Here is a 27557-nt window from a genome sequence, read left to right on the forward strand (position 1 = left end):
GCCAAATAGAGTGTCAGTCATTATCCAGCAGAAGATTATTTCAAGATCAGTCCTGTAAAGCAGAGTTTGATTCTATATGAGCCCATGCGGGAGCAGTTTATCTACAGCTAACTAATGGGTGGAAGCTTATGTACAAATTTCAGGTGTATATAGAAGAGGGGGTCAAAATTTACAGTATTCTGCAAACAGAAGGAACTGAAACATGAGGAAAAAAGAAGGCAAAAAAGATTGGATTCTGAACTGCGGAAACTTTACAGCAAAACCCACAAACAGACATTAGCCTGGAAGATTAGTAGAGTAGGAAAAGCAAGAAAAACTTGTTGTAGACAGACATTAGCTACTTCTGTATGTTTTATGAGTTTCCACAGAAATATTTTGTTTGTTCCTGTGGATTTAAGCCATGTTCAGCTGCAATCTGGAAGACCACGTGTTACATGCACACTTCTGTAAGGATCCTGAATGGCTTACTGTTGATCTTATTGATATTGCCTTGAATCTCAGCTTGTGTCAGCAGTTCTTCATAGACATCTCTCTCCTCTTCAGAGATTGTGCCATTCTAACAAAACAAAATGTTGTTAGTCAACGAAAATTTTGCAGGGAGAAAAGCTATTAGTGGGAGTCATTAAACCTACATCGGCTAAGTATTTGCTGGATGCACTCAAAGGAATTTGTTGACCACATGAACCAAAAGTACCTGCCCATTGTGGTAACTGATTGAGCAATATTTAAAGCATTTTCTGCTTTCTGTATAGTACAAGTATAAATACATTGCAGTATTTTTCATCAGCAGAAAGCATTGTCTCTCATGTAAAAACAAAGCAAGTAATTTCACACTGAAGACCTGGGGAAAAGATTATATTTTATACCTCAAAAAGGTATCATTCCCTTTGGAACTTTTTTTTTTAAACAGAGAAATTGTTAAAAGTGATAGGAAAAATTGTCTGTTTTATTTATTTTTAGACTTAAGTGACTCCTTAAGATTCCTTGATCAAAGTTGAACTACATCAAACTCATACAAACCATAATCTAGAATTGTCTGTCAGTTTGTTAGATTACCAGTACTGATCTTATTTAGCTTTTTTTTCCTAATTGCACTAATATTTAAATTTAATGTAACTTTGAAATAATACGACAGCATGAAGAGCAACATGAAGGAACATATGTACTGTGAGAGGTAATAAAATACCACTACCTTAAGTCTTGCACTTGATTGCTTTCTCCTTTTAGCTTCAAAGAGTTCATTTTGATAGTCCTGAGCAAGTTCCTCATCCACATTTAGCAACATTGCATTTGGGTTCCTCAGAGTTGCAATGGTTTGCTCAGCTATTCCCTTCTCAATAGCTTCGTTAATTGCTATTACTGCAGCATGCACTAAAATTAAAAGTACAATCCAAGATTTCAGGAAGCAATTCAAATATTCAAATTAAGTGATTTCCTTTACCTCAGGCTTCTTAAAAAGTAAAAAGTAGATAACATGCTATAGACAGCAGAAATTCCACTTTCTTCATTAAATCATGGCAAACTACCAGTTAACAGGAAATCTCAGTTTTTGTAGCAAGATAACAAAATAATTCTATTAAGTTTGGAAGTAGCAGTAGAAGAACCCAAGAAAAACAGTTTGTATGTACAATCACAAGATTAACTGCAGCTTGCCTAAATCCTACCCTTCCAGTCAGCTGCCACATATAAGTGCTCTGTTCTTTCAGCTTAAATCCCAGGAATGACAGCCACCTCCCCAGGACGGATTTCAGAACACCAGGTTGGAAACCTTCTGCATCACATATTCATCATATCCATTTATTATTTATACTGTCTCCTGATTTATTTGAAATGAGTGTTTAATATGTGTAAGACTTTTATAAACAAGCACCACAATACTTTAATAAAGAGAAAAACAAAATTCAGCTTACTTCCTTCACACAGTTGTCATACAAGAACATGAATAATTCTCCTCCCTATATCTTGTCTGTCTTTCAAAAATACCTGCCTGATCTAATGTCAAACAAATCTGTAGCTTCACTCTAATCTTAGAATGGCAAATACCCAATTCAACCATGTGTTTAAAAGCCAAAAGTCGCACGAGACTACTTCTTATGGCCAGACCCTTGAATACATGGTATGACCAAAGAGACTAGGATAATCCAAAGAGAACAGGTTTAATGACTCATATTGATTCATTAGATGAAATGCAGATAATCAAGTTTTGCTAAGTGGCTATTGATTCTGAAGACTCTGATGTTTATTTAAATGTAACCCAGATATGTAAGAATGCAAACATGCAAATCCAGTGACAATTTCTGCACTAACTGAAAGAACACTGATTTCTGCATTAATGTCAAATCGTAAACTTTATTTCATGTTTATTTCAGAAATCTGAACTAGAATAAAAACATCAGGAAGGAAAACCCTCTATTTTTCTACACACAGATAAAAATGAGATTGGCTACCTTGAGCTAAATCAAAGCAGTACGTAGAGCTGCCAAGACGTCCAGATTTGTGTGCATCCTATGTTTTCAACCTCAGTGGTAATGACAATTCTGTTTACAGGTAGAGGGCAAGGCAGTTTCCCATTCTTTTTTTTTCTTTTCATGATAACGTGATGTTGTAATATGGGAAAAGTTCAGAATCAATCTTTCACCAATTTGAAAGGGTTAGAAAATGCTGCAAGAGTGCATATTGCCCCTCAAACATTCCACTCCTAATGCTTCACTTAGGCTGCAGCAACAAAAACATTCATCTCAGAGGCAGCTTTGGCAGCACATTATGTCTGCTACATGTCATCCCTTCTCCCAGCTAAGGGTTACTGTTTTACTGACCAAAAACAAAACATGAGTTGTTTTACTATTCAAGTCCCATGTCATTTAGAAGGCAGTTACATGCAGGAATTGAAAGCATTTTTAGTCACTTTCATTAAGAGACATTTAAGAGACGGGTGGGTGCTACACTTACGCACATGGTTTAACAGTGGACTTGTTGTGTTAGGTGGATGGTCAGACTTGATGACCTTAAAGGTGTTTTCCAACCTAAATGACCCTATGATGTTTTGATCCTATGCAAAAGCATTGTTTATAATAAATATTCCTATATAGAACCTTTCAACTATAAGAAAGTTCAAACTCTGCAATTTGTGCCCCAAAAAACATAGTTAAGAGTCCCTAGGCAGGGCACAATCCTGCATACCATGCCTAAAATTGTCTGAGACAAACCTTCTCCTTTCCTAAGAAAGGATCACCATGAGCAGTTAGTGAAGAGAGTCACTGATATAATGGTCCCTACTTCTGTCACCTGAAAGCAGTAGTATGGAAAATTTCAAACAGCTAGAAGAACACACAAAAGGCTCTGCGCAGTTCTCAGAACATTACTGCACAGGATATGGAGAAAAAGTGTCATAAGCCTCACTACAGCCATTGAACAGCTCATTAATATAGCTTAAGTGTTAAACCTTTTTGAGAAAGCAACAAAACTTCAACTACCAAAAAATGCTCAACTCAAAGATTTGTTCTTTTTCTAGACAAGAATGGATATGGTCTTGTTTTTCCACTCAGAATAATTACATGATTGTATAAAAATCAAGATCACTTGCAGCTGAGTTAGGTATAGAGTAAGGGCCAACACATCCCTCCCAGATGTTTCCTGCACACATTTGTTCCTTGAGGAAGAACCTGAGAAAAGGCTAGAGGAAGGGTTTTCTCCATAGCTACATTTTATCTGGACCAGCATGCCACAAAATAATAAAAAAACGTGCTAGTAATTGCTTTAGTGGCATATTCATCTCAAAGATTTTTCAAACATTACTATATGTAATGCAATTGTTGATGGGTATTTAAAGAACCTATCCCAAATGTGGACAACAGCAGCTCCCCATTATCACCACAGAGGCTTGTCTAAGATTTACTTTCATATCACCAATAAAATGTATTGGGGGGAAAAAACAAGAATGTCATCTTTCCTTACTCTATCAATACTAAACTGCTACACGGCCTGGAGTGGTTTTGCTACTATTCTAAAAAAAAAATCACTTTTTGGGATCAAGTTTAATTTAGGGTCTGTACACCTGGGTTTATAGCCTTCTAGTTCTTTTAGTATATAAAGAAAATGAAAGACATTTGTTGATGACTAAAATTTTTGAGCTTTTCGAAAAACAAAGGTGCAAGAAATTCAGGAAAGTGGAACAAAAGAGCAGACCACTGGAAACTGAAAACAGGCAAATGAAAAATAAAGTGAAGCCACACGTTCTCAGAGTTACTGCAAAAGCTTGTCTAGCTGTTGTTGGATTTTCCATAGCTTGGCATTACACTCATGCTAGAAAGTTGTTCTGAAACAATTGTCACTAGTTCAGTTCAGCACAGCAGGAGAGGAGAAACATCAGCAGCTTGCATGGAGGAAATGCAAGCAGAGAGCCACAATGGTTCTTTCGACTTCCAATGTTAACACCCACAGAAGTTTCAACGGGCTAAGTAAAGATTGCATTTCTTAAGACATATCAGCCCTGAATCCACATATAACAAAAACATAGGAAAGATGCAATCTCTTCCAAGGTTGTGTAATAGGCCTTGCTGACATAAGTGGAGCTAGCAACACATAGACATCAGACGGTGTCGAGGTTAGGAGAGCTGTGAGCTTGTGTTGGTGGATGTTGCAAACCTTGGAAACCACCAAGGGAAACAAAAAAACAATTGGACTGGCAAGAGTAGTCTGAATGTATGAAAAAATTATTGTAAAAACTTGTTTTGAGGGCACTAAGTTTTACTCTTTGCACACTGATTTCTGCTATTGCTGACAGCACAGCAGGAGTCATTAGCAGTTGTTTCATTTCGTATTTCTTTTTTGCTTACTCCATTTCAGAAGCAGGATGGTAGCCCCCCTTCCTCTGGCAGGATCTCCATGTCAGTCTTTCCTAGTGCATGAGGGTTCCCACAGCAGATATTTCCTGTTCTGAGTCAGGGCACATTATCTATAGTACACGCTTTGCCCAAAGAGACAGAACCAGAATCAGGAAACCCTAATTTTCTACGAAGGGCTGAAAATATTTTGGAAGTTAAAGGAAACTACATATAGATGCTATGAAAAGCTTTCACAGAAGGAAGTTGTGACTCTTTCATCTCCAGGGAAGGAAGGAAGCTCACTAGAAAAGTGTTTGGTAGTCACTAAGTCTCTGAAAGTTTGCTAAAAAAAGCAAACTGTCCCCACTTCCAAAGACAGTATTTTGAGATCTGGCTTTGCACAAGCATACACAAAATTAAGCTGCAGCAGGCTGCAGAGTATATGACAGAATGTGTATCAACATGAGGAAGCATGTTTTAAGTTCAAGTCTGGAAATTTCAGCACACTCGTTTATGAAGCAGCTTGTTTCAATTACGCTGCTTTGCAAGCTTTAAAAAGTTTTACTGGAACTTAATTATAATGCAGTTGTGTTTTTTCCCTGATGCCCCTTTCCTACGTTAACACTTCCCGATTTCACTAAATGTGTTGTCTTCACTAGCCCCTTGTACCCCCTACAATGTGGAGGCACCCACAGAGCTCAGTTCTACATTCTAGAGGAACACTAGCTACCAAAACACCAACCACATGCAAAAGCTAGGAAGAGATCTTTGTTTGGGGTAACACTTCCAGAGGCTGCATGGGTATATATATGTTCTTTCCTGCTCAAAAAATGCAGATGAGTTGCAAAAGGCCTTGCAACAATTATGCAACATGATAATAAATGAAAACTTGCTTGCCTTTTTCATTATTTATAGCAAGATAGATGCATTAAAACACAAAGTACTTTGTTGTCATTCTTTCAGTATTTAGTAGAAAACAAGAGCCATACTTACATGCAGCTTCGTCCACTGATAATTCACTGGCCAGAATCCCACCGATTTTACTAAAAGATGGCATCTGTATGCCATACTTCTCCAGCTCCTTTCGCATGTTGCTGATTTCTTCCTCTGTTCAAATAAGTTATATAAACAAAATCTGAAAAAATCCACTGTGAACCACCATACCTACAAATACGTGCATGACTTTTTTTTTTCCTTTTGAAAGCACATGTGACTAGGCATTCTTAGCAGTTTTTCCCTCCCTGTGTTGAAGGAATCTAAGATATGGCAAGTATTCCATGCAAATTCACTCCCTTCTGTCCTTCAAAGATGGATGTTTATTAAAAATAGCAACCTCCCATGTATTTAATTACGACATGCTTAACACAAGCTTAGGGGAGGAAAAAGACCATAATGGAAAATATGTACAATGTTAGCAGATTTACAGCATGAAGAAGTTATCTAATACGTGATTATATAAGCAGTTTATTACCTGTGAAGTCTACTTTTCCCAGTAGGTCCTGAATCTGTGGTGCTAATCCTAGTTTGAACAGATATAAACTGCAAAGTAAAAATATTAGAATTAGAAGTCCTGCATGTTGTTCATGTGTTCACTTTCTGTATAAACAGAGAATGCTTTTGTTAGAAAAGTTGCCACTGTGAAGCTTGTCCTTTAACCTTTGACTTTCATGGAGAGATATGGAATAAACTTAAACTAGCAAATTTTTTTATGTTGCAATTTAGGTATTACAGAAAGTGGTCTCTTTTGACTTGAAGTTTCAAAGAAGCATCTGTAAGAGGCACTGTCACTGTATCTCAGATCACAGAAGTGTAAACAAGCAATTGTCTTCCACTAAGGGTTTCTAAAGAAACTCAGAAGTTAATATTGGCAAAAATCAGGATGTGAATGCACTTCAGTACAGCTTACAGCTTTGGATCCATAGTTTGTTTTTACTTACATCCTTATAGTAGCTGCAGGCACGCAATTCACTGACACCTTTCTTATTAAGTGTACGAGAGCCTGCGTTTTGGTCCTCTCAAATACATTTGTGTCATTAAAAATTTTGCTTTTGGAAAATGAAATAAACTCTGTGTAAAAGTGCTTTCCAGGCACTAATATTTTTGTTTCAATATAGAATAAAAAAATTCTATACTCATTATTGCTAGAGCTCTGGGTGATACCTGAAAAACAGCTAAGCATATTTTGCTCAATATCTTCCAAACACTAGACAGGCATTTATCTACAAAAGACTTTTATTATTATTATTTTAACCAGTGAAACTCAATGAACAAATAAATCCTGTGAAAAGGTATCAACTCTCAGCAAGTAAATTTTAAAAATAAGACTGAAATAACGTGTTCCTCCAAGAGGATTATTTTGCACCTCTTACTTAAATTACCTCTCCCACAACTTCATACATTGCCAATGCACATTGTGGGTTGGTGTTTGTTTGTTGAGGAGGACAGTTGCCTTCTGTTTTCATTTTTAAACTTTTTTTTTCTGGTCTACTAGTAAATTGCAAGTAGAGATTTGAAAGCAAGTATTTGTAGCTGCTACATTTCAGAGCACACAGAATCAGCATTTCATCTTCCGTGCTACTGCTGCTACTCCTCTGTCCTGTCACAACCTGGATGGTTGTAACAACACATCTCATGTATACAAACTTTTGGCTGCTGCAGTCCCTCAAATCATTGTTATGAAAGCTGAGAATAACTGTGCCAATCTCAGATGCAAGATAGTTATATAGGAGGGGAAAAAACGCACAAGACTATAGTAATGAGCCAGGTCCCCTCTTTATCCTAAACTGCCTGACGGTCTTTTCTTGCAGACTTTAAAAGAGATATTGCTCTAAGCTCAAGGCAAGGATGGAGCACTGGCTGAGGTGCTGGGTGTCAACAGTAGTCATGGAAATCAGCAACATCATGGAACTAAGGACACTCAGAGGAAAATAATGAATGGTATGAACAGGAGGGACTCGTGGTGGTGGTGTCTTTTTTTCTTTCTCTCCTTTTTTTAAAGCACTTCCCAAGAGAGCTGAGCAATGCACATTACTTCTGACACTGCTTCTTCTGAATTAACTTACTCACCACCAGGTGGTGCTGCAAATTTGCTTGCAGGGAACAGGAAGACATTTCTACTCTATATTAACATATAATTTCACTCGAAACAGTTTGCTCAATGCTTTTGTAGACGTAGCTTGAGCCTCAGGGAACCCAGAGAAAATCAAAAGCAGGTTGAGAATGATGGACATGATGCAATGGGCGCAGGGGAGAAACAAAGGTGAAAGGGCATTTCCAGGTGAAGCTACCTTTGCATCACCCATGAAGAACTGCAGTTGTGATCAACCAGAAGCTCATAGGTCTTGTTTTAAGCTTAGCTCATGTACAGCATGCCCTAACAAACAAACGTGAAAATAGCATATGCTTTTTATTTTTTTTTAAACATATGTTTGTTATTCTACCACTTCCTAGGAAAACAATGTGTTGAAAATGTTCCGTTTCAGCAGGATAGTTTGTCCAGGATGTAGCAGTGATCTGTTTGTAAAGATTATTTGAAAATTATATATTTAAGGGAGCAGGGGGAGGGAGAAGAATCAAATCTCCAACACCACTTTTTAGGAACAAGACTCACTATTAGCATTTAGATTTAAACAAAGCAGCTCTTAACCTCATTAGTCCAGGACCAAATCCAAATCAGCTTTCATAAGAATAATGCTGCAAGAAATGAGAATTTTTTTTTTCAGGTCTGATTTAAGTATTGATGTTTCTACAGGAAAAAATAAGATGGTACTTGTACTCAGCAGGAATCCAGAAATTGTTTGCTAAATCATTCCTTCCTGGACAGAGCAGTACTGTATTTGGCTGCAAGTTTTTTTTTTCACATGCTGTAAGGGCAATGGTCTTCATTTCAGGCTTTAAGCAGGCCATATCTTAAAAATATATTTAAACTGTTTTGCTTAGAGTAATTTCCTGTCTTCAGGCCCTCCATCTGCTCAAAGACCAGCAAAACCCAAATAACATTTCATACAAAAAGTCCTTGGTTAACATTTGGTCCTATTATCTACAGTAAAGTCTACTTCACTCTTCTGAAGGGGACAATTTTAAGTACTAGTTACGTACATTGTTTCAGTAAGTTAAACCATGAAAAAATCTCAGCTGAATTTGGCTTCAATATTTGCATGTATCAGAATAATATAAAATTTCCTGTTATAAATTCTTGCAGTTCATTGGAAGGCTTAAGAATCTTTCTGCTTTGGGGTAATTACTTGGTAACAGTTAAGAATAAATGGAAAGTAGATCAGCCCCCCACCTCTCAGAGAAAGTATTCAATTTTCCCAGGTTGCAAGCCTTTGAAATTTGAGCACGCACTCCAAGACATATATTAGAATTTAGCACTTCAACCCTGGGGTGATTCTTCATATATTGATCATGATAATATGCAACAGACACAAAGGGAAAAATCCTGCTTGCAGTTTCTGCTTCTAGGTACTGTGGTGCCAGACCCTGAGAACAGCAGGACAAGGAATTTTCTAGGGTCAGTGATCCCTATGCTGGCTCCCTGGAGAGGATGCCCCAACAAACGCAATGAGGCAGGGCACTTGGCACAGATCCAGGGGACAGAAAACAGTGGGTCAGTGGAAGGGGAACAGAGATGGATTCCTGCAGCTCAGTGTTCCTGACACCAACACAAGAGCAAACACTGCTGGCCAAGTGAGTGCCCTGTCCTTTAAAACAGCCATTTCCCAGCCTGCTTTCACAATGTAGTCTGTGTGCAATTAAATACTGATACCAGAGTTTGATTTGAAAGATGTTTACAACACGCATTTTGGGAATTGGTCTGTAAGTAAATGAAGCTCAACAATTGCTTCTTTGACTCTTACATCCTGCACATGTATGCAGTCACAGGGCCCCACGCTGCCATGGTGAAACATCATAAGCAAAACATTGCCAGTCTACTCCCCTTCAGTGCGCCATGATGCATGATGTATGTTACAGAAGTCTGTTTCTAAAATAATAGCTCAGAAGCATAGAATTATAGCTTTGTGTTGATACGTAGCAAGGAAAAATAATTTAAACAAGACAAACTTGGAAGCGAGAGCCAAGACAACGCAGACTGGTTTTGATACTAGCATAAATCCTCGAACAAGCCAAGATGGAGAACAAAAGACCCCTACCAGAGGCCAACCCATTGCAAAATTCAGCTCAAGAAGAAAACTCTTGTGATTGCAGAGATTAGGCAAATCTTATAAGGTGTCTAACTGTTCACGTAACATTGAAATCCATGGCTGATGAAGTCCCCCATACACAGGCACACAGCTATTTGAAAACCTCACTGTGCTCTCCCACCTCCTGCAAAACATCTGAGCCGGCCCTTACATCACCCTGGGGGAACGCAGCCCACCGCTCCCGCCTCAGCTGCTGAGCATTACGAGCCCCATGCGCCCACTCCAGGAAATCGCTCCAGGCTTACATAAGACACTCGCTGACAGAAGAGACGGCACTGCGAAGTTTTAGGGGAGAGCTGCCCGCGTACGCGCCTGCTGATGCCAGACAGTTAACATCACACCAGTCATAGTAATTTCAAGGGGCAATACTCAAGAGCTGACAAAAAAATATATCCAGGGTTGCCAAGTCTGAACACCTAGTATTTTAAAGAAATATGATGAACTTTGGTGGTATGGCTTATTTGTTGGCAGTAAGTGCACGTGGCGGAGTGCAGGAGCGTGCACATCATTTCAAGGATTAGATTGTAAAAAATTTCGATTACAGCATGCATTGAGTGGTTGACCTATACCCCTGGGGCAGCTGATGTACCTTTGAATGCTGTTAGGAACACAGGCAAGAGCTGGGATATGTGTTACATATTAAGCTTATGGAGATGTAGTTAAAGTAAGGAAAGGAAAAGGTCTCCTTGTGCAGGAAATGAGCTGGGAGAGCCACAAGAGGGAGGAGCTGTCTGCCCACTTCACTGCCTCTCACAACAGGGGCAGTGTGAGGCAGATGTTCAGTGCTTTCAGTGCTAAACGTCACAAGGAAATCCTTGCAGCTGGACAAAAACAAACTTTAAGCTCTACTTCAGAGATGTTGCTAAAGTCTTTTGAATTTACATTCAGAACTGAGTTGCTCAGAATTTCTGAAGTTTGGAAAGTGTTAAATTTCACGATTGACCTCATAATACAGTTATTTGGTCCTCTTGTGGGTCAGGGGGATGTCAGTTCACCATTTTCACTCTGATCAGCACCTCTGCCCCACGGTAACACTAATATTTTGCTATGGTTTTCTTCATTTGTTTGCATGTATCAAAACACACATTAAGACAAACCAGTTTGTGAAGGTAACACATTTAAAAGGATGTTTGCACTGCTTTTGGTAGTCCTTTTTTATTTCAGATATAATTTACCCAACAGCCTTGCTGAAGTTCCACTTTCATTACCAGCTTTAAATTAATGAACTTGTATATTCAGACAGATTGTGACGTACTGATTACACTAATGCCATTCAAGACTTACAATCTTAAATTCACCAGTTTAGTTTTAATTCCCATCAGGAGTTACCTTAAAGCATGAATGCAATATATCATCCTAGGTATGTTTTTCCTATCGTAGACATCAGTAGTCTCTGGATAAAAGATCTGAAAAAAAAAAAAAGAGTATGCTGTTGAAGGAGAAGCTAGATAACTGGGCAGAAGAATAGCTAAAATGGGCTGTCTTGCACTTCCATATCTTTGAAATACAGAAGTTCCACTGTTATTTCTATACATCTATGAATCAAATCTTGTGTCATACTATTTTAGCTTTATCAGTAATTTTCATGAGAAAGAGTTTAATAGAGTATACAGGTTAGTTATTAAAATGGAAAATAAGGAAGATAGACAGTATATCAGCAAAACTGTTAGAAGAGATCCTTTGGCAAGAGCTCAGAAAGTAGGATTTGTCTTCCTACAGACACCCAAAGCCTAGGATACAGTTACCACCTGCAAAGCAAACCTACACCACCCAGTAAGTCTTAAAAATGCAAAGAGCTTAAACAGCAGCACCCCCAGCCGTGTGATTGCATCATTAACAGAGAAATACACTCAGACAGAGGAGTGTAAAAACAATTTAGTCAAAAAGTCACATTGTAAGTTCCAGTTCTGGTTCTACAACTAATTTGTTCCTGGCCTTGGTCCCAGTCACTAAACACTGCTCCTTCAAGAAAATAAAATAAAAGCCTTGGCTACCCATGAGAGCTGGCAGCATGCTTGCAGCCTGGGCACTCAGAACTGCACAGTCCCACAGGCAGCAGAGCATGACTGAGCTGGTCAGGAGCACAGTGCCCTCTTCATCATTTGCTCACAACAGCTCTGGGAGGGAAACATGGGAAACATTTGGGCCACAACCCTCCTGTGAAGCAGAAGTGAAACCTTTTGGAGGAGGAGTGGTGGGGTGGAAATTGGCTAGCTAAACAGAGGCCTCAAGCCTTCAAATAGAGCTAAAAAATAGCTGAACTTGTAGAGGTAGGACCCTCCATTTCTTCATGGAGTGTCTGATGGCAGTCATGTGTAACCCTTTCTGCCTATGGGTACCTGCACATAGACCAGCCACTGTTCCCCACAGTCCTTCAGGCAGCCATCTGAGCATCCCCTCTGTGCTCAGCCTCAGAGCACATGGGACAGCCCCCCCGCCCCCCTGGCACCCCAGGGCTGCTCCTGGCCAAGGGGGCACTCCCCCCAGGTGTCCACAGGCATCAAAACAGGAGAACGAGCACAGTAGGTGTTTCAATGCAGTCCTTTCTTAAAGGATTTTCATCCAGAAAAAAGACTCACTGGTGCCCAGAAACAGCAGAGGGGGAAGATGACAAGCGAAGACCAGCAAGAAGGAAGATAAGTATGAAAGGTGACCCAAGAAACCAGCTGGTGGAAGAGGAGCAGCATAGCCACGCAGGGATACCGGAACGTGCAAGGACAGTCTAGAAACAGGGCAGAGGCAGAGAAACTAGGACAGACATTAGGAGGAAGAGTCAGCAAGAGACATGAGGTAGCAACCTAAAGGAAGCAAATATTTAAAGTTTTCCACTTTAAAACATACTCCATTTAGGTCCTCCCTGAGACTCCAGTAGTAATAAGACTCTAGCAGTAATAAGGTACAGCTAAAACGCTGCTGGAATTCCCCTTTGACTTCCCAAAATACTGAGTATTTCCACTCACAGCACTTGTCATCCACAGCAGCCTCAGCCCAAATACACCAAAGCTGTAGCACGTAACTGACACCATCACTGTTTTCAGCATTACCTTCTCTTCAGGTTTTTTTTTCCTGAGCCAGCCTTCCCAGCAGACTTACTGTAAGCTACTGTTTATATGCAGGCAGATGAAAAGCAATACTGAGTCAGTGCCTTGATCCAGCTTCTTTGCTAAAATCTAACTGCTTACCTTAGGCAGACCAATGGACTCCATTGCTCTTAACCATTGCACAGTATTATCTGTGTGCCGAAAATGAAGTCCTGATCTCTATTGGAAACACAGAAGGAAAAAATGATAGAAAGAATGCAAATCAAGTTCTCTGATTACTGAACGTTCTGCTGATTCCCAATTTTATGTCTTGAAGATAAGCTCAGGGAGTTTTCCCTCATTGGACTTGGAGACCCAAGTACCACAGCTGCAATCCTGGTAATGAAGCAGCCTAAAGCATTAACAGGCTCATGCTGTCCATCTCATGTTTTTATGTAAGGTGAACCAAATTTGTATACGTCTAGGTGTATGGTGGCTTAAATGAAGACCTTTAGTGGTCTTCAGGAGTAAAAGCTGGCTGTCACATACCATGAACCACTACCTCCAGTATAAAGAAGAGGAGATGCCATCAGCGCTACTATTAAGGAGAACACATAAGGAACTCTCACTTGTTGTTCGGGTCTGCAGGAACACCTGCCCCTCTCTACAGACTACACAAGCAGCATTTATGAGAACAAAGTGGGAAAAAAAAATATATATATATTAATATTATTTTTTAATGAGTGAGGGTAAAGGCGCAAAAGACTGAACTCCAGTTTCAGGAATTTTCAAGAGAAGCATTTAAAAGTAGCCATGATTCTTAACCATAGTTCTATTAACCACATGAGAGCAGAGCAACTGAATTTCTAAACTCTCACACAACAAAACAGTTATTACACCTCCAAAACTTACACCTTTCTGCCCCCTCTATGAACTGATATAACACATTCTGTAGTGGGGCTGATGCACATGTGTATGTTTCTATGTTATTGGTTATCTTGGAGTTAATGAACAGCTTGCACACATGCCATCTAAGCTTAATTATTGTCAGCTTGATTTTTTTTTTGCGTTGTAAATTTGGCAGAAAAAATAAACACACAGATCTAATGAAGTGAATGTCCTTTCAAGACAAGAAAAATCAGGAATAGTCATCATGTTTAATTATTGAATTGTTTTTGGCGCCAGTTCTTAGTTAGGAATAATTGCTTAAGTGATAACCTTTATGTTCTCCCTGGAGCCAGAAGTGTAATTTGTTTGGCTTTATAAGCATTAGGTGGCACTAACACAGTTTTTTTCAATATAAAACATTTCTAAATTATCATACTGGCTTCCTAGTGCTTTGCATCTTCCATCTCATCTTGACAGACTTAAAGCAGTACAGAAAGTGAACCTACCATGCTTGCATATCTTGAAGGGCTGGAAGATGGATATTAAATTTTTTTTTTGTCTTGTTATACAGAGAACAGAGTTATTACCTTGTAACGTGCCTGCTCCACATCATAGATCTTTTTGTCTGACACCACATTAGGGGCAAAGAATTTCGCAAGCTTGGCAAGGTAAACACCATTCCTTAAACCTTCTTCCAGCTCAGTAGTAGGGGGCAGCTCTTCTTCCAAGCAGACCTCCATCCACCTGCAAATACATCATTTGAGAAACATCACTACCTGCAAAATTAGTAGATTTGAACTGACATTTTTCCCCACAACCACTGTACATTTAAAGTCACTGCTACAATGCTCATAATCTATAAAGGAAAAGGGCACACACAGGTTGAGGAGAAAATATTCGTGTTCATTAATAAAGCAGATCAAAATGACTAGAGTCATATCTGCACCGCATGTTAGTGACTCATCAATAACCAAACAACATGCTTTGAAGTATTTATCCCCTAAGGGCTGTCTCAGATCTTCTGAGCAGCCCTAGGCTTTTAAGTAGGCAGTGATTCAATTTGAAGCCAGAGGAAAACATAGGATGCTGTGTATCACTGATATTTGTATTTTAAGAAGTCTGTGCTGAATGCCAGGGGCATTGAGGCCAGTAGCATGTGGCATGAATTGAGTTCACACAGCTGAGGTGCACTCCAACCTGAACTTGCTGCAGCAGTGCCCACAGCAACTCATCTTCCACCTGCAGCAGGCAGCAGCTCTCCACCTTCACCTACGAACTGTGGTGCCATGGCTGATAGGAGACAAGCTTTTTTGTTGAAACAGCCCAGAGAACCTTGCACATTTGAGGTCTGTCTGGCAAGGACTTGGCTGAAACATTCCCACTGCACATCATTGGAAAGGGCTTCTTGTCCAACAATAACTAAATCCTTCAAGGTGATAAACTAGTTTCCACTTTTGAGATTTAGGAGTTATACTAAATAGAAAACTAATTAAATACATAATCAGTTCAGAAGGCCATTAGAAGACAAAACCATATATCTAGTATGTTTATACTGAGTAGCCAAGAAACACTGCTACCAAACTACTCCTGAAAATGATTACTATCCCATTCACTGCACCAGAAGCTCGTTACTTTGGTGGTCTAAGTGTTTTGGCCCTGTAATCTTATTCTCATTTCTAGCAGCTAAATAACATTACAATAGTTATAAATCTGTTTTGTACTTTCCCAATATATACTTTATTTTATTGCTTAGGCGATCTCTGCTTTTGATAAAAAGATATTAGTATCATTTTAAATGGGAAAGAACAAAACTGAAGACATTAGTTCACCTTAATTACTGTAACTAAAGCAGTCTTGCTGTATGCTGGGTGAGACAGCATTACAAATCTAACATCACCTCCACAGGGGTGAGTTCAGAAACCAGAAAGCTGGAATCCAGGTTGAAAATGAGCCAATTTTTCCTCACTACAGAGAAGAAAAAAGCCTACTACATCATTTTGTTTCATGTTAAGACTTAAGACAAATGACCTATTCCATTACACTTTTGGATTTGTTACAGGACATATGAAAGTTGTTTCAGTGAAGCACAGAATACTCAAATAGCTCTTCAGGAAACCACCAGTCATAAATCTTGGACCATATCACGGAAAGCTGCATGGAGCAAGCGTCACTAGGGGAACTGTAGTTTGCAGTATAAAAGCTGCTTTGGTAAGAAATCTTGTGTCAGATGTGTCTCTGCTCTGTTCTGCTTCGCACGCTCATGTGCTATGGGTCCATGCTGAGGATTCCAAAAGTTATCTTTATTAATGACATTTTATGGAATAAATAAATACACACAGTAAGGCAAAGTGTCATAACATTTGTCTTCAAAACAGGGCAAGGAAGAAAAAGCAAAGAATATGTACTCTGGTTTGTAGCAAATGTGGGTTTTGTCTGAGTCAGTTATCTTCTTTTTCTACAGGTTTTATTTCCTAAAACATGTTTTCTGGTAGAGTGATCCAGGCAGCAGGAAGAGCATGCTGAGTAATGACAGGGAGGTAAGTCACCATGAGCTGAAGCTGATCCTGTTACACAATGAACCACCTCCAGTGAGACAAAAACAAGCTGTATAACCCTACAGCAGAGTTCAGCACATTGACATTTTGAAGTGTAAAGAATCCAATGCAATGTTCTTGTCAAGACACAACCCACCGCTGTTGTTGAATTAGAGGAAAGGATGCATTTGGGTGGTTTTGGTCTGGGCTATAAAGGGTCCTTATGAAATTGAGTTATTCCCCAAACTCTAAACAAGGTGCTAATCCAAGGTGAAAGCTGCTTCTCCACTTTAAAACCTTCCACTATTCAACAAAAATGGATTTGAATTTGTTTTCTGCATGGTGACAAGCTCCTAAATTAATCTGGAACCACCCCGTTTTAGACAGTGAGACAGCTCTCAGTGATTCAGTGGGTGAATGCAACACAGAAGAACAGGAAACTGTATGAGGAAGCAAATAAACCAGCAAAAATAAGGTAATGAAAAGTACAGTTGTCAATCCACCAACTACAGATAAGTACATGAGCAGTCTTTTCAGAAGGAGAACATTAGTAACTCAGTGGGGAAAAAAAGGAAAAGTAGAGAAAGATAAACAGAGCAGAGCTGAAAGATGCATATGAAGAATTTATTACCACTTAAAGAGTTTTAGCTGTAAGTGATATTCATTCCAGAAAAATGTTCTCACAGGTCATCAATAGGGCAACTAACCTACGGCTTTTGGGAATCAATCGCCACAGCAGAGAATACAGCTATGGCTGTGTTACATGTAAGACAAGTTTTATCAATATTTGGAAGCTGCAGAACATACCTACTACAAGAACTACTGTGAAGTCCTGCAAATATACAACCAACCTATTAAGCCTTAGTTATGCTACTCAACACAGATGCTCAACTGTTACTCTCCTGTTATCTGTTATGTATTGATACATCTGCAGCACTTTGCTCCCCAATTTCTTGCATTTGCAATAGTTTTGTTCCTTTTGTGCCAGTTTACTTATAAAGGAGTTGTGGTTCTCAACAGAACAAAAACTTGTAAGGTTGTGAGGTTCCGCTTTTTAAGATGCGGTTTGGCAAGTTTATGAAAGTTATGATAGTGTGGTACTGACAGAAGAAGTAGGAGTAGTAGACTGGAGTGAAAAAAAACAAATTCTTTCTACTTCTGTTTTTAAGTCACACAGAGAATATCTACCTGACAATAAGGATTTATAGGTATCTCTGGGGCATTTATTTTTTATTTGGGCTGAAAAAAACAACAGCATTGCCTTTGGCTCACCCACTGTTTTCCTGAACACGTAGTACTGCAGCATCAGCATTAGACTTAAGTCTGTCACAGGAGCTGTTCCCCATGAACAAATAAGAAATAAAAAGGCTATATAAGTAGGGTCTATAATTCAACACTAGACAGGGTGCTTTTCTTCAGTATGAATTTTCAGTATGAAGTTTGTGGCATAATACTAGTATAACTATCAAATGCATACATGCATTTCTACCATTCTTTTTTTCTACAATGTACACCCCATAACTAGTACTGTGTTATAAACAACTTTAACATACTGTCAGATGTATGCCATGAAAAAATAGTTGACTTGATCACTAATTATAGCTAAACACAAACACCAATCTATGGTGAGAAACAAAAGGAAATGTCAGGATGCAGACTGGAATGTAGACCTGAAGTCCTGGGGTAGCATCACCAAAAATTAGCTATCATTTAAACTTTCCTGCAGAGCTACTAATGCCAGTTTTAACCTTATCATTTTGATTCCAATACAAAAACAGGTGTTTTCCCAAGAAAAGATACTTTGGATCATAAATCAGTATACATAAATACACTGGTAAGCAAAACTAACCAGCTTTTATTTTCATTTTACTCCAGTAGTTGCCAGCGGAGAATATTAGCCTTAAAAAATGTAAATAAATTAAAAAAAGTTTAATCAAGGGAAATAAGCCTCCAAAACACTAATTCTAATTTATAGTTTTGCAGATACTGACAGTAGTGAGTACTGAGGTGCAGTAGGTACAGTTTTCATTTGCTCTGCTCAATTCTGTTTTTACTTTTGGCAATCTGAGGCAGAGAAGTCCAGCAGTGAATTTCTGGCAAAATAACAATGGTTACTTCTGTGCCAGACCTATGAGCAGTAAACAGCACACTACTCACCCAGAGACTCCAGTCTCCAGATTCAAGCATACAAAACAGCAGCAGTATAATGAGATCAGACTTGCAGTTTAAAAGAAAAAAATTGAATCTCATTCAAGACAAGGGTTAAGGGAACTGGAAGCACCAGTGCTATACTGTGAACGCCACCAGTTATGAAGTTGCCATTGACAGTCTGTGTGGTCAGCAAAACACACACTGCTGGCTGAGGGACTGGAAATGCTTAAGCTGATATTCAGCAGAGAAGACAGAATACATTGTACAACCTGCCGAAAGTCCATCACATTTGGCACTTGTTGGATATAGCAGCAGAATTTTTACTTGCGTTGCCCAGACCTCTTGGAATTGTGCTGCAAGATGTGGATCCAAGGGCACCAGGTCTGTACCTCCTGGGGAACGAGAGACAAGGCTCCAGAGAGAGAACCTCAAAACACTGGATTCTACTATAAAAAAGTCGTGAAGACAAGGTAACAGCAAGTTACCACACATTAACTACCTCCCTGGCTCACAACCACAGCCTTTCAATCTGTTTTTGGCGCACACATATTGAGGGGAAATGAAAGTTTTCACCTAAAAGTTACTCAGATATCTCATTCCCAACAAAGACTGAAAAAATTGTGTTACTAGAAGAGAACAAAAAGTAACAACCAATTCCAAGGTAAAAAGTTAGGTTCCAACTTTAAAAAGAAACCCTACCACTTCAGACACTTATTTAAAATAAGGATTTTTTTTTGAAGATATTTAGAAATAAACAGTAGTTTAAACAATTAGAACTAGACCATTTCATGTTCTACATTTTTATGCCTTATTTCAACATCTAAAGATTTATTAAGAAATCTAAGCTCTTTACTCTTTTTTTGCTTTTGTTCTTTAATGCAAAAAAGGATTTATTTTTCCTACTAGCAGTCATGTAGATACTGTTTAAAAAGGAGGCTGAGAGCAGCAGACGAGCTAGGTGTATTTCTTAGCTAAGCAGAGTAGTGGTGGCACTGGTTTGTTTATAAGAACATATGTTAACTTTGGAATTTGTTCTCATTAGGCAGCAAGCTTCAGTGTGATACATCTCCTAAACTAGAAGTCTCAGACAAAAATTGTTTCACATACAGCCACATACTGTTTCCAGAACAAAAGCATACAAAACTCCCAGCAATTCCATGAAAATCAATACAGATAATTTGAATACCATCATAACAAGAAGTACGGGTTTTTATCAAATAACTGCACAAGCTTGTAGGCTCCACATAGAGCCTGTGCAAAGCAGTGAGAGCAGACAGCTGAGAGAATCTTTTTCAGCAACAGCTTGTGTTGACAACTTACTGCTGTAGCAAGACACCCTTGAAACATGGTCTGTTAAATCTAAGACTATAGATTCATAATGCAGTGACAGTCTCCACTGAGTCTCAAGTTTTATCAGCCCTGAAAATATACTTGGTGGCAAAAAAGTCAATATTTGTGGTGGTGGGTTACTGGAGCAGTGCAGAGAAGAAAGCCATGATGCGGGTCAGTAGTTACCACACTTCTCTTATAATACATACAAGAAATAACATGAAAAAAGCATCACAGGGGATGCTGTAACTTACACAAGATCTCAGAACTTTACCGCAACAAGTAAAATTAGTATCAAATCCTTTAACAAGATTTTTGTTAGCAAGTAGTGCCTTTTTTTTTTTAACCCTTCTACAAGTCTGTAGAAATTCAAAGTTGTGCATCTCTGTCCTTCTAGCTACTGTCTTGATTTAGCAGCATCTCAGCTTATTTAAATGATTAAGTCACGCACAATTTTACCAGAGAGGATACTGACTTTCCATAAGAGCTACACTGAAAACTATGAAAAAGTTGTTTATTAATTTGTCATGTGTAAGTATTAAAATAGTACGGATCTCACTGTGCATTGTGGTGCTTTGTTGATTTTTGTTGTTGTTCTTGTTGTTGAGTTTTGCAGACCTGCAAGAAGGTTGTTGCAATATTCATTTCCCTGACCAAAGCCCTTCTGATGCAGGTCATTCAATTCAGATGAGTAGAAACAAGAAGCAATGACAACCTGCCCACCTTGTTCAGCACACTAAAGTAGCCATAAATAATTTCAGCAACATTTTTCCACACAAGATTTTTGCTGCTATGGAAACATCACCATATTTACAAAATAATCTTGAAGGTGTTATAAAATTATGTTTCACAAGATGGCAGTGCAGATACTATTTGTTATTTTAATCTGGTTTACTCCACAGGTCCCCTATGTGGGTTAATCAGTGATTAAAGTCCACAAGGCAACCTGCTGCTCAGGAAACCTGCACTAGAGCCTGTGGAGCATCAGCATGGCCTCACAGGTGGCACAAGCTACTGGGCACCTGGCAGCAGAAAAGTCCTGTTTACTCAGCACTTCTAAGGTAGAAAAAATGCTAGAGATTCTCCAGCAAGCAGTCTACATCCCAACAGGCAACAGTAGCGCGCACGCCTGCATTTCATGACAAACCCCGACCTTTGCAATCTGAACAGGCTTTGTTTTGCTGCCTCTTCTGTTTGCACTGACTTTAAGATTTAGCACCACATATCAGCCACAAACTCAACAACTGCTCTGTGAGATAACAGGCTGAGCAGGGCCAATACTAACAAAGCCCAGTCTGATCACATGGACACCTTGTCTTACTGCCCAGCTCCTGGCCTGGCTCCAGGCTGTCAGGTGCTTGGAGAAGTCATGGAAGAGATGGGGGAGAAAGTGGAGAACAGCCATCTGAGGTATTTCTCCATAAGAAACACCAACTCTTTCTTCACAGGAAGAACAAAACTGAACAGGTTGCCTTACCAAATGAGGTGGAAACCTTAAGCTGATGTTCAAATGTCTCAGGGAAAAAAATACCTGGGTGAAGGTGTGGGGTGAGATATCCCAATTTACAATTAGAACTGTTTTTAATTCAGAAGAGAAGGGGAAAATGATGAAACCGATTGGTCTTCTAGAGACCCTGTAACAGGCATACAAGTTAACACAACTGCGTAACATACGGCTTCAGAGTCTAGTCCTGCTCTTTTAAAAGCGATCTCTGTAACAGGCAGCAGAGACTACAGCAGCAGAAACAAGTCTCTTGTGTTCAGCACTGTTTGCTCAGTGGCCCCTAGAAAGCATTATTTCAGGCAAATGACAGACTCAAACCATTTTAATGAAATTTCAGGTAGCACAGACGTAAGCTCCAAAGCAAGTCCCACATGAAAACACAAAGGGTCTCCACCTAACCCTACAAATCAAGTAGTGCTTTTTATCTGAAATGGAGGGAGACCAAACTTAACATGTGAATTTATCTAAACTTAATGTTTTACCCACCTGTATAGACACTGATTTGACAAACAGAAGCTGACACAGCAATAAAAACATTTTTACAGAGTAGCGTTTGCTGGTGTGGAAGTATCGAAAAAAGTCACTCCTCTAAAACATAGTGTTTGCTTAGAGAAAAACACTGGTCACAGACCCCAAGATCGTAGTACAATAAGCAAGTCTAAACTATCATGTTATGTGCTACTACAGGGTTTTGTTGGTTTTGGTGTGTTCCCCACCACCCTCCATCTCAAACATTGACTATGGCTGCAGTATGGTAGTACAGTTTAACGCACTGACTCAAAAAAAAAAAAAGACAAAAACCAGCATATGTTATTTCATTTTTATCAATTTAAAGGATTCTACCCTGGCATAACCTGACAGTCACTCAGGCAACCCTTCTGAGGGGATAAGTTGTACAATCTTGACTTGCAGCTGAAGATATGCTCTGTTGGCAAGCCATGAATATGTTCCAGTGAAGTAACCAATAATGGATCCTTCATATAACCCCCACATGTACATCATTTAAGAGCCCTTGTAATCTTAAATCACAGCTACATTAAGTCTTTACCTAACATCTGTGCCCTGCCACAGCAGTAATTAATATCTGAATGCATAGAAAAACAGCGGTATTTTCTATAAAGCATCCTGTGCAAGATTGACTTTTATGAAGCTACTACTCAGGCTAAACTAAACCTACCCATCAGGGCACTAGTATCTTGTTCACCTTCTATAGAGCTCCAGTGCATCAGCAGATATGCTGTTTCTAGCAAATGTAATCACTAACCATAAACAGAATGGCAGCTACAGGAACACCAAAATGGCAGCCATCTTTGCATTGAGATCTGATGTGCCTTCCATGCAGATATTAGCCCTCAGCTGTCCAGAAGGATATGCTATGATCTTTATTTCCAGGTAAGCAGCCAGACATAAACATTGCAACCATATTCATAATCAACACATTTCTAGGATAGAAAAGTAAACCAGGGAAGTATCTCCACTATAGGTTCAGCATGACAAGCACACATGTTGTACATGTGTTTAAAAACAAGACAGTAATTCAAGACTAGGAACAAAAATGCACAGCTCTACCTTCAGATCTACATGTTTAGTTGGTGACTGATGCAGCTGGGTCAGCAGAACACCTCCCAGTGTTGCAAATTAAAGAGTGTGCGTGGGGCCACGCAGCAGACTTAAGGCAGAGCAAGAACCCAGACATGGCAAGATCCAGGGTGCTGTTCTGACCACTTGACAAGTTTGAGTCCATTGGATCTAATTCAGATAGCCGTATTTGTACTGTCTAGCATCTGACAAATGCTACTTCTGTTGCTAGTTGCTTTCCCAAGTACACAGGCACAAAGACCATAAAAAGGACCCAAGAAGTTCAGCTACTAGACATGCAGCTGGGACTTTTAAAGAAAGGTGCAGGACAGCAGCCAAGTAAGAATTAAGAGACATGGATGAGAGAACAAGATGTTAAAGAAGTGAAAAGACTGAAAGAGGCAGCTTGTGAAAAGCTCAACTATTGTTAAAAGTACTTAGTGTTATGTAAACACTGCAAAACAGCAATAATAAGAGGAGTTTGCAAAGTTTAAACTTTGCCTCATGTCAAAAAGAAGCACAATACAGGAACAAAGTTTTGAAACCAACACATTTAGGTAAGCAACTCCACATACAGCGCCTACAATTAACCTTTTCTATTTTCCTTTTCCCATGCTTGCATAACCAATGCTCTTCTCCATCATTCCCACTTCCATCGATTGGAAAGACAATATTCATCTACCTACTTAATGATATATCTGTAAAATTTTGTGAAGCATATACATACAAGTCAGACCTGCAGTAAATGAGAAAAATGTAGGCAGCAACATTTAATGTATATATAACATTTAATAGTGTACAAAGAAGTGAGAAAGACAAGATATTCATGGTCTTCTTTATACTGATATACTGACTGTATTCAGTCACTTCTTTTCAGCTGCTGAAGAAAAGACCATCACCAAAAAATCTGCAAGTGATCTGCAGCCTGACATTTATTATCAGATTATAAACTTAGAATTGTAATACAAAACTGGATATTTCAGGACCATCTCATTATTCCAAAATTGGATAGTGTTTTCTACAGAGGTCTGAGGCAGCTACTTGATACTGATTTAGACTAAGGGTGAGATATGAAATTCCTATACAATATGTAAGTATAAGCTCTTGGTGAAGAACTGGCTAGAATTTTGCCTGTGCAAGTCAAGTCATTGAGGACATAACTAAAAAGCATAAAACACTTGCAGGCATTTCAAACATGTCTTCCCAAACAGTATTTGTAGTCAAGAACAAAGAAGTATTTAACAATACACACGTGAAAACTGAAAAATTAAGTGTTAGAACAAGCTAGTTTAGTTGCAAAAACCTAAAGTCTTCCCATGAAAGAGCTTATATTAACGGACACAGATACCAATAAAAGAGTCTGAAAGCAAACTGCAATTTAAAAGCTAGGCTAGACAAAAAGAAACTGGTAGTGTTCAGCATGGTAAAAGTTTAACAGCATAATTAGTAGTATCTCACACAGTCAATATCTAGTGTACTGTTTGGTGACAACACTTCAGTTTAAGGGCTTTGAGATCACTGTTTCTAACATTTGCACCCACAAGACTATCTTGTCTCCAAGAAGAAACAGTGCAAAATCCTTATCGATCAATTTTTTATCACTAGGTGATAAAAATCTACCATCGAAGTCCAGCATTCAAGTTACTCAAGACAGCAGGAGAGGTTCCAGAAACACTTAATCAACCATGAGCCTGCCAGTCACCAGACAAGATATTACATACTGGAAAAAATGAGCAGTTCCGACACCACTTGATTCAAAAACAGGTTAATGTGGTATCAAGTCTGACTTAAAGCAATGAGCACCAACCAAAAACCCCACTGCCACATGACTTAACATAACAGTGCAGAAAAAACTTCCCCTACCCTGCCAGAAAGTGATTTTCAATAATCTGAATGGGCAAACCAGCGATCAGCATCCCCTGCTACCCTGTAACACTGCTCCCACTGTGGCTGTTTGCTCAGGGCAACCCACGAGTGCTTCTGGACATTGTCATCACTTCAACAAACAGCTGAAAAGTAAAAAGACAGTGAGGTCCCAGGTCAACAGCATTACACACAGTAGCTGCTCAATCCCTATGAGAATGCTATAAGCACTGGTCATCCAATTGAAAAATGAGTTTTGGTATCAATAGGACTGCCTGGCAGGACAGATGCTATATCCACAGAAAATTTTATTTTAAAAAAGCCTTTTTGTTTCCTTGTTCATGCATGAAGAGGAAATAAAAATGAAAGAAACGTAAAATCAGAATAAAAACTTGGAAATACTCTCTAAACCTTGTGAACTACTTACAGGACATACTCCATGGAGCATATTTCATATGTACTATACTACATATATTACTACAAGCAGATTTCCAGAGACTTTTCAGCTTGCTTGAACCCTCTGTGTACCTTTAGGTGCATGAACTGTGGAGAACAATTTGTTCAGCAGTTTCTAAAGAAATCATTTCTCTGCAAAGTAAGAACTGAAGCAAAGTTAAATGGAAACAAAGCTGGTACAAGCTGTTTCAACTAGTACAGCATATCCTGTTTGGAAATACTCCTGTACTACCTCCTCCAGCATCTCCAAGTACTTTCAAGTATAGGAATTCATGTAAAAACCTCCATGTTAGAAAATGGAAGTGATGACATTAATTTTTGTTTTGAAATCGAAGTGCAATGCAGGACTAGTGCCCTGGCATCATGATCAGTCCCTTCATTGGGAACTCATTTTTAAGCTAGTAAGCCTCACTTTATTATTTCTGCAGAACAATGATTCCACCTTAAAAAGGCATAAACAGCTAACACAATTTCACTTTATCACATTAAAAAGGTTACACGTTACTCTTATTCTGAGACTCCTTCAAAGATATGACAATTGTGTTCAAAAAAGGAATTTAAAAGGAACATTTAAATACTGTGCTGGAGTAACGCTTGTTAACTCAGGGTTTCTGATCCAGCAAACAATTTAACACAGGTGGAAAAAACATGAACTTGAAACAAAAATGTTTTAAGTCAATTTGCTTCACTGCCAAGCATATTCATGACCTAGATACTTTGATCAAGTTAATCAGCAAACCATCACAGCTTGTTAACTCTCAGCTCTACACAGAGACTTAAGTGCCTTATGTTGCTATTTTGATATAAGAGTTTACTCCTCATCTCTTATCCCAAGAGAGCACAGCATCTGTACAGTGTTGTCACAGAGGCTGGGAAGGTGCTGCTGCAGTTACAACCAGAAGCCACACAACCCTAAAACTGGGTTTCCACTTCCCCTTGTCATTTGTAGTGCATGTTTTTGTATTATTTTTTTGAGGGGATTGTATATTTTGAGCTACTTGTTGTTGCAGCCTGCAGAGCCCAATCATGTGTAGTGCAAGTAGTCCTGTAAAAGAGGTCAAAAGAGATGCTACTACTTTTCATGAAAGCCTTTCCTGGAACATGCTGAAAGTTTAGCTGCCAACATAAAAGATCAATACAAATAATGCATTGACTGGCCTATAAGGTAGAAGTCAATATGGCAATGGGATGTATAAAGACACTGCTCATCCACCAGCGCTGGCAAAACAAACACTGCGTGCGAGAGGAAGAGGAGCGCAACTGTCACCATGCCACACAGTTCCTGTAAAGAGAAAGGGGCAGGAAGAGCCAACCGCAGGAGCTAGTAGATAAGGGGAACTGCAGGACAGATGCCAGGATAGTAAGATATATAGCAAGGCAGAAAAAGCATAGTGGCTTCTCTTGCCACAGGTCTGAAGTGGAGTGTGGAGAGCTGTCCCTTAGCCTGGGCAACGAACACAAAGCAGTGCCCTGACAAAAGAAAAGTTATATAACTGTAAGAAAAATGCACTAGATCCATAAAATCAGATCAACTTGACAAGTATGCACTGGAAGAGCTTGAACATTTCCCTGAAAGTGCAGTTACTGCACAGGAAGTCCAGGCTGGATGGGGCCTTGCCCAACCTGATCTAGTGGGTGGCTGTCTATGGCAGGGGGGTTGGAGTTAGATGATCTTTAAGGTCCCTTCCAACCCAAGCCGTTCTATGATGATTGGAGGGTCTTCGTCTGTGTTCATTACAGAATTTTCTAGTACATTAAATCTAAAATTGGTTAAGAAAATCTTATGAAAAAGAAGGAAGAGACAGAAAAAGAGCCTTGGAGTATACACACAATTACACTAACAGATACAACTTGTAACTAAGGAATAATTCTGACAGAGTGCCTGCATCCTTAGACATTTACCTTCATCTAAGATTTAAAAAGCATGTCCACAGAACTTTTGCACAATTCCTTTGATACCCAGCCAAATCCTTTAAGCAGCATATTTTACTTCAACTTTCCATATGAAAATGCAACATAATCAAGGCAACATCTCCATACTCTTCTTTCTCCTCAGTAAAGCCAAAATACATATTCAAAGAAACTTAACAGCCCAGTTGCTCCTAATTTCAAACACGAGTTCTACACTCAGGCTATTTCAGGAATGAAGCTGTTTTTGCAATGAAACAAAGTAAGCATGGTAAAAGTTGCATCTCTGCACAATAAAA

At 39.1% G+C, this 27557-nt stretch overlaps 1 protein-coding gene across 1 annotated transcript in view; it reads right to left on the reverse strand.

The window, feature by feature from the left end:
- IQGAP2 (IQ motif containing GTPase activating protein 2) overlaps window positions 1–27557 on the reverse strand; it is a 128083-nt gene that overhangs the window by 49118 nt on the left and 51408 nt on the right. Inside the window, exons 3-9 of the mRNA XM_035553493.2 lie at window positions 14523–14679; window positions 13210–13287; window positions 11357–11433; window positions 6295–6362; window positions 5817–5930; window positions 1193–1371; window positions 469–556 (exon numbers count right to left, since the gene is read on the reverse strand). Of these exons, the coding sequence (XP_035409386.1) occupies window positions 469–556; window positions 1193–1371; window positions 5817–5930; window positions 6295–6362; window positions 11357–11433; window positions 13210–13287; window positions 14523–14679 (761 nt within the window). The remainder of the gene's footprint in view (window positions 1–468; window positions 557–1192; window positions 1372–5816; window positions 5931–6294; window positions 6363–11356; window positions 11434–13209; window positions 13288–14522; window positions 14680–27557) is intronic.

The sequence above is a fragment of the Cygnus atratus genome, chromosome Z (genome assembly GCF_013377495.2).
Source record: "Cygnus atratus isolate AKBS03 ecotype Queensland, Australia chromosome Z, CAtr_DNAZoo_HiC_assembly, whole genome shotgun sequence".
NCBI lineage: Eukaryota > Metazoa > Chordata > Aves > Anseriformes > Anatidae > Cygnus > Cygnus atratus.